Source organism: Triticum aestivum, chromosome 3B, assembly GCF_018294505.1.
Source record: "Triticum aestivum cultivar Chinese Spring chromosome 3B, IWGSC CS RefSeq v2.1, whole genome shotgun sequence".
Lineage (NCBI taxonomy): Eukaryota > Viridiplantae > Streptophyta > Magnoliopsida > Poales > Poaceae > Triticum > Triticum aestivum.
The window spans coordinates 61,788,490-61,796,849 of NC_057801.1; the positions used below are offsets into that span (position 1 = coordinate 61,788,490).

Here is an 8,360-nt window from a genome sequence, read left to right on the forward strand (position 1 = left end):
CTTGAACCATGATCTTTATGACTTCATCTCTACTACTTATAAGAAGTACATTTTTTCATTTGACTGCTTTCCCGACTTGGGAGGTAAGGTATGTTTTATCCATTAGAGTTGCTAAAATTGGAAGCATATCTGTAATTTTTGCTTTCTAAACCGACATTTGTTGGCCCTTTTTTGCCACTGTTATTCTTACAAGTGGTAGCCTACGTATCATTATTACTACAAACTGAGAGGATATTTGTTATATTGTCAAAATTTTAGAATGTTGAGCCCTTAAAGAAATGTGTAGTACTCAAGTAACTGTCCCAAGTTGTCATATTAATGCTTTTGTCCCGTGATTAACAAGTATAATTACGCAATTTATCAATGTAATTTTTATTTGGTTTACATGTTCTATTTTCATAATAAAGTAAGCCACTTTTCTTGCTTCCAGACATTACAACACTTGTGGTGTAATAGTAGAATCGGATGGTTCAACTAGCATTTTTTTGTCTTGTTTCACAACTGATTCTATGCAGTCAAGACATCTCTACACTTCTCTATGTGACAATGGCTTCCTCTTTTCAACAAATCATAGAGGTCTCTTCCCGCTATTGTGTGGTTGACACTCAATTGTAATAATAATTCTTGACTGGAGTTTGTTAGCACTGAAACGGTTCCTTAGCTTGTTCTAAGTGACTTTTTCATGTGCGATTATACTTGCATAAATGTGTGCATATGGAGAATCATGATGAGTTTTCTAAATAATTTTGAGTTTTAGACATTGGGAAAAGTGGGTGGTCTTTTAATACAGGAGACATGTTGATTAAGGAGAAACGAAATTTCAAATTATTTGTATGAGTTGGGAATAAGAGATTGTGTACTTTATAAGGAAATTTCAAATTTATAAATAAATTGTCTTGTATTAAGGATAGTATAATGTGTTAATCCAAATAGACGCGTGTTGCACGTGCACACTTATTAGTCCAAATAGACGTGCGTTGCACGTGCATATTTACTAGTCGTCTACAAGAAAAAAGACGGAAAAGGACTCAAATTCCTTCTCTTATTTACCACCCCATCCGAGAAAAGAGGGAAGAAAAATCCTCCGCCGCTAAACCCTAGCTAGCTCGAACCCCGGCGAGTTCAGCGAGAGGTCGGGATCCGCGGAGATGCCTTCGGCTTCGTCGGCGGTGGGGAGGCTGCAGGCGGCCGCGCAGGACGCCGCCAACTCCTCCTCCTCCTCCGCGCGCTCCGCCACCGCCGCCTTCTCCGACCAGCTCCTCGTGCCCAGGGAGGCAGGGTATGTCCGAGCTCCTCTGATTCCCCGTCCGCCTCCTCCCCTGATTCGAGATTCGATTGAGGCGCCCTGTTTCGGCTCGCTCGCCCGGTAGATTGCTTCGATTTGGGGGCGGATTTGGCGGTATGCTGCCAGTAGTTTGGGTGTATCAAGCGTATTGTACTGTGCACTGTAGTAGTAGTAGCTGACGCACATGTGGGAAATCCCTTGCAACACCTGCACCGCATGTTTTATCTGTGGCTCCTATCATCAAAGCTGAAAAAGCTTGACTAAACGAGTAAAATTGATTTGATCCGCAATAAATATTTGGCTGGGGAAAGCTTCAGTTATGTGTATGGTAGGGCAACCCAATTATTCGACTTCTGTTTACTGTTATATGCCAGTATTTTGGGTGTCTATACGACATCTCTTGTTCCATATGGTGCTATATGTAGCTTTCTGTACCTTATAACCGATGCCAAACCGTTAACCTGAGAACAAGAATTAGGCTGGGCAATGTACTCTGTATGTTGTACATGTATTTGTGGAACTTCTAAGGGCGCGCTTGGAATTGATCTATTTAGATACGGAGGTGTCTCACTTACACCCGTATCTTACCGTCCGCAGAGCAATTTACGTCTGGAATGAAACGACAGGCGGAGATGTGTATTATTTACAACTGTATCTAAAAGAAAAACGGGAATCCAAACAGGGCCTAAACAGCAGATATTTGGTTGCCAGTGTACATACTTAGCCACGTTGATTTAGGAGGTCGCAACTCTGCCTCACTATGCAGTTGCTGAATTTTCCATATCCCACTTCTACAAATGTACCCTCTGACTTCGCCTGTGCCTCTTCTTCTGCCTTACCCTCCCATGCTCATCCTCCTGCTTTGTGCCGTGCTGCCACTGTCGTGCTGCACCAACTGACGTTGCCACCCTTGAGCAGTGGCTGCAGGGGATTGAACTACACTGATCCCTATGTTAAATTAGCCCCCTAATCTGAAGAAACCTGACCCAGTCGGGTTTTTTTATCCTAATTGAAATTTTGATATATATGGCTCCAGTTTATTTATTTTTGGTCATTAGTTGATTGAAAGCTGCTTGATACTTGTAGCGGAAAGTTTGGTTTCTGTTTCATTCATTTATAGAAGTTCTAGGATTTGTCCGAAGTTCTATCAGAACCTCCAAGTTTAAAGACTGGAAAATCAATCCAGTAGATAGCATGCTTTGAAATTTTGTGACATGCAACTGAATGCTGGGGATGGAACAAAGACAATGTGGAGGGTTGGGGTCTGCATCTGCCAACCAAAGCTGCAGTCATCTACCAAATAGACTCTGTGCCTATATAGTGAAATCTGTATGGCACATGCATGGCATCTACTCTCTAGTCTTTGTTTCTAGATTTAGGCTGCAGCAGTAACATTTTTGGTGATGTAAATGTGCACATGTTGTACTGTAAATCTGTAATCCCTGACTAAAGTTATGTGCCTTGCAAGTTTGCAACTGACGTGTGATCCTTTGGTATTGCAGCCGGATGGTGTCTCTGTCGGCTTGCGCAAAGTTCGGCGCTGTCAGCTTTGTGGTTGGCGTCATGGTTGGCTTCACCCTGAATAAAAGGCTGCGCCGGTGGGCTGCCAAGCTGCTCAAGAGAATTAAGGACGATAACTAGCAAAGCTAGTGCATTTAATCTTGAAAGAAATTTTGTTGGCAAGTGTGCTCTAGTTACCTCTGTAGTAACCCCAAGTTGAACCTCATTGACTGCTTGGATCAACTGTGATGGATACAACATAGTCGTTTGTAAGCTGTATTGCAAAATTCTCTTCTGGGGATCTTTATTACTGGTGCAGATTCTGCAGTACATCTCTCGTTGACCTGGTGCCGTTGTGTTGAGACTGGCTTTCATTGCTGGTTGATGAAAATGATGAGCTAATGTTGTTTGGTTAAATAATATCCTGACAATTGAATTAATAATGGAAGTAGCTACTGTTGTTTGTGTATCCAATTCATTCCAACTGAGGGCTTTGCTGTTGCTTGGCTTTCCATTATATATATGCTGCTGCCGGCTTAGGTAAGGCATCAGGCTGAATCATCAAGAAAGAAAAAGTGAGCCACCTTGAGTGCTTCTGCTTTTGCCTTTTGCTGCAATGGTGGGTGGGAAGGAATAATTAGTGGGTTAAACAAATTAATAATCATCATTAGCCTTCTTTGCCTATTTTCTCTTCCAGCCAGCACCAAAGCCTGTCTTATGCTACTAATTCTTGCTTCAGACCAAAGTGATTCCCCGCTGAGTTCGCCTCCTTGAGTGTGCTTTTCACCGATTTCCTGAAGATATTGTTCTCTCTGTTCTTCCTCTTCTCCACACGCAGAGGAAAAGTTTGTCTTGATCCTCTCAGGTTCGTCGTTCCTTCCCCGTCGGTCCGCTGGTCACCACTGATTGAAGTGATCCTGTGGACTTACCGGCCCGTGTTCAGGTATATATTTGATCTCAGTATCCTTAACTTCTTGATCTGTATCGCGGTGGGAGGCACTCCTTCTGTTCACTAATTGATACATAATCTTGTATTACCTATATAATACTGCAGGTGTAGAAGCAGGTTTTCTGGTGGTGATTGAACGGTAATCTTCTATGAGATCGATTGATCATCATAGCAAACTGATTCTTCAAGATTTATGATCACTATTGGTTCTTACTATTGACGGGTTTTCCTTGACCGGAGAGTGGTTTGTAAGGTAAAGACTTGCAATCAACTTAACTTTCATTAGTCCAGTCGAATAAACTAGTTATCAAGATTTCTAGGCTAGCACTGGGGCTATTCATCAGATGAATCAGAAAAGCAAAAAAGCCGCTGGATGATTAATCTAGGTGTTGTAACAGATAGAAATATACTTCATCCGGTCCTTTTTACTCCGCATATACTTGACGCAACATTTTCTTTGGTTCCGATTGATATGTAGACTGCAGACTGCTATGCAGCTGCCATTGGATGGCGCCCTTAACTAGGCAAGACAAACTAATAAATATTTTTGTATGAAAAACTGAAACACATGTAAATTTGCGAGCACAAAAGCTTGAACTTAGTCCTTGATACATGGCACTACTCAAGGTGCTGAATCTATATTTATGTTGCATACATAGCTTTCATTAGGCAACAAAAAAAAAAAGTAACCAAGTAGCTTCTAGTGTATCTGTAGAGCCTTGTCTAATTTTGGAAAGCATTCATTTTCAGCTTCCAATTTCTGCTATTCTCAGAACAAGTCACCGTGGTGGTTTGGGTGGATCTCCCTTGCCGAGTTTGTCTGATCGATGGCAGCCATACTTGAATCGTTGCTTGGATCATGTGCCAGTAAGTTGCAGAATATCATTACAGATGAGGCCATACTAATCCTCGGGGTGGAAGAAGATCTCAGAGAAGTCCTGCGACGAGTAGAACTGATAAATGTTGCATATATGATGCTGAGAAAAGGAGGACAAAAGAGCTAACAGTAAACAATTGGCTTGGCCAACTGAGAGATGTTATATATGATGTTGATGAAATCCTAGATGTGGCTAGATGTAAAGAAAGCAAGATACTTCCTGATGATCCTTCTTCATCATCAAGCAAATCAGCTGCATGTGCAGGCTTCTCAGTTTCCTCTTGCTTTTGTAACATCTGGTCACGTCATGATGTTGCTGTTCGGATTAGAAGCCTCAACATAAAGATAGAAAACATTTCAAAGGACAAGATATTCTTAACGTTCAACAATAGTACACAACCTGCTGGAAATGGTCCAACATCCAAACTGATAAGAAGTTCCAACCTCGTTGAGCCCAACCTTGTGGGAAAGGAGATCATACGTTCTAGCAGGAGGTTGGTGGACTTAGTTCATTCACACAAGGACAATAAGTCTTACAAGCTTGCTATTGTTGGAACCGGGGGAGTTGGTAAGACAACACTAGCTCAAAAGATATACAATGACAACAAAATAAAAGGAAGCTTTAAGATACATGCATGGATTTGTGTGTCGCAAGATTACAATCAAGTTACTCTTCTGAAAGAGGTTCTCCGTAATATTGGTGTGCATCATCAGCAAGGTGAAACCATAGCCGAGCTGCAGAGAAAGCTTGCAGAAGCAATCAAGGACAAGAGTTTCTTTCTTGTTCCAGATGATGTGTGGCAGTCAAATGTTTGGACAGATTTAATAAGAATTCCAGTAAACGAAACAGCTGTTGGAGTAATATTGGTAACTACAAGAGATGATCAAATTGCAATGACAATAGGTGTGCAGCATATCCATCGAGTTGATCTCATGTCACTAGAGGTGGGATGGGAGCTACTTTGGAAGAGCATGAATATTGATGAAGAGAAAGAAGTGCAAAATCTAAAAAACATCGGGATTGAGATTATTCATAAATGCGGCTGCCTCCCTCTTGTAATCAAGGTTACCGCTAGTGTTTTGGCAAGCAGAGGTCGTACGGAGAATGAGTGGAAAAGGTTTTTGGGCAGATATGCTGGATCCCAGAGCATGCTTTCTGATGAAATAGAAAGAGCTATACGTCTAAGCTACGACGAGTTACCGCATCGTCTGAAGCAGTGTTTCCTTTATTGTGCTTTGCATATTGAAGATTCTCTCATTCGGCGTGGAGAAATTGGCCGGTTATGGATTGCTGAAGGGTTCATCATGGAGCAGCAAGGCCAATCACTAGAAGACATAGCAGAAGAGTACTTCTACGAGCTAATCCATCGAAACCTCCTCCAACCAGATAACAAATATTTTGATCAGGAGAGATGTAGAATGCATGACCTCCTGAGACAGTTTGCTTTAAATATATCAAGAGAAGAATGTTTTGTTGGAGACGTTGAAACATTAAGAGGTGAAAATATGTCAAAGCTGCGACGTGTTACGGCTGTCACTAAGAAGGATATATTGGTGTTACCTAGAGTCGATAAGGTGGTAGTTAAGGTGAGGACTTTCCTAAGTGTTCATGGTGCACAGAGAATGGAGGATGCATTGTTCAAGAGATTTCTGCTTCTTCGTGTTCTGGTGCTGAATTACTCACTTGTACAAAGTGTTCCAGATTGTATAGGAAAATTGATCCATCTATGTCTACTTGATCTGAATTATACTGGCATATCTTGTCTTCCAGAATCCATTGGCTCCCTAAGAAACCTTCAAGTATTGAGCTTGGATTATTGTGGTTCTCTGCATAGTCTTCCTTCAACAATGACCCAGTTGTGCAGTTTAAGATGTCTTTCTCTTGATGGTACAAAAATAGATCAGATTCCAAAAGGGATAGCAAAACTGAAGTTCCTCAATACTTTACAAGGATTCCCTGTAGGTGATGGAAGTGATAATGTTAATGTACAAGATGGATGCAAGTTGGAAGACTTGTCTTATGTGTCGCAGATGAGGGATCTTGGCCTTGTTAAATTGGAAAGAGCAGCTCATTGTGCTACAAATGCAGTGCTGACAGACAAAATGCATCTAAAAAACCTAAGTCTAAGGTGGACTGAACGTGGAGATGGGCAATATTCAGAAGAAGACATTAGCAATGCTGAGCGGGTCTTGGAGCAGCTAGTACCTCCAATTAACTTGGAACACCTGTGGATTTTAATTTCTTTGGCCAGCGGTATCCCACCTGGTTTGGTACCACCTGTTTGCCTTCACTGGAGCATTTGGGCCTCGGGAATGTAATATCCTGTGAGGATATTCCATTGATTGGGCAGCTACCCAACTTGAAATATCTGAGAATCGATGGAGCATATGCAGTTACCAAGGTTGGACCTGAATTTATTGGCTGTAGGAAGGGTGATCCTTTCAATGAGTTAGTTTCTTTTCCTAAACTTGAATGTTTGATCCTCAAGGATATGCCGAACTGGGAGGAGTGGTCTTTTTTTGAGGATCCGGAAGTGGATGCCCATTCTGCAATGTTGCAACTGCTGCCCCGTTTAGTGCTTTTGAAACTCGATGGTTGCCCGAAGCTGAGGGCTCTCCCGCGGCAGCTTGGAGAGGTCGCTGCCAGCTTGAAGGAGCTTAGATTAATTGGAACAAACAACTTGAAGGCCCTGGAGGACTTCCCACTGCTCTCGGTTCTCCTTATACAGAATTGTACAAGCCTGGAGTTGATTTCCAACCTCCCTCGAGTGACAGACATGTGTGCACATGGCTGTCCAAACTTAAGCCATGTAGAGGGGTTGGGTAGTTTGCAGCAGCTGGGGCTGGGCGTGGATATGCAAGAGATCTCTTCCCACTGGCTGCCTCAGCTTCGAAAACAGAACCAGCGAGTTCATGGCGAAGACCTGGATGTCTACGCGCTGTCTACCAGTTATATGGCAATGAAAGCACAAGGTATGAACACCGCATATATACTGGTTGGACATTTTGTTTTGTGTCTTTAATTCTCTGGACCGTAATTTTATGCCTCATTGGATACACAAATTGCAAGCTTCGTATGGCATTATTCGATGCACCAGAAATGCTTAAATTTGTTTTTTCCTTGTACACCTTTGAAAAGAGCTTTAGTACATGTCCATGGAAGCAGATTGCAGGCATATACAAGCTATCAGGTGTTGTGTGTTGCTCTAAGTTGCTTATGTGTTCCGTAGTATATGCTCATCAAAACTACTACGGTCTGTTTCCTAATTCATATGCTGGACTGTTGGTGCAGTTTACTTCAGCGGGCAAAGCATGAGACATGCTAAGTTGAGGAAGCCTGTCAATACTGAAGACGCAAAGTTTCTTCCTATTTTTCTGTGGCAGGTGCCCTTCAAATACTGTATTGCATTTCATTTTGCTTATTTCTAAGTTCGGCCGGAGGCCTTTGCTGTACTAAACCTCCTGTGCGGTATGCTTTCAGTTTCCGACGAGTTCTGTTTTATTTTGTTCCTGAAGTTGAGGCCAGAGGCCTTTGATGTACTGAACCTGAGAGACACAGTTTGGTTCTTTCAATGTTACGGATGAACTTTATTTTTGCACGATTGTATGCTTCGGATGGAAGTGATGCATTTCGTTTTATTGTGTTGCTGAGCTTGGGCCTGAGGCTTTGCTACAGTGAACATGTGTAACCTGTATGTATGGCTGAACTTGTGTCTGTGTGACCTGGTGAAGGAAGAGCAATTTGTTTC

At 42.2% G+C, this 8,360-nt stretch overlaps 1 protein-coding gene and 1 pseudogene across 1 annotated transcript; both read left to right on the forward strand.

The window, feature by feature from the left end:
* The first annotated feature begins 998 nt into the window (after positions 1 to 998).
* LOC123068574 (uncharacterized) lies at positions 999 to 3,205 on the forward strand. The gene is made up of 2 exons (XM_044491175.1): positions 999 to 1,279; positions 2,788 to 3,205. The coding sequence occupies exons 1-2, from the start codon at positions 1,149 to 1,151 to the stop codon at positions 2,924 to 2,926; spliced, it is 270 nt and encodes an 89-aa protein (XP_044347110.1). The 5' UTR covers positions 999 to 1,148; the 3' UTR covers positions 2,927 to 3,205.
* A 170-nt stretch (positions 3,206 to 3,375) lies between these two features.
* Positions 3,376 to 8,360, forward strand: LOC123068573 (putative disease resistance protein RGA3; annotated as a pseudogene).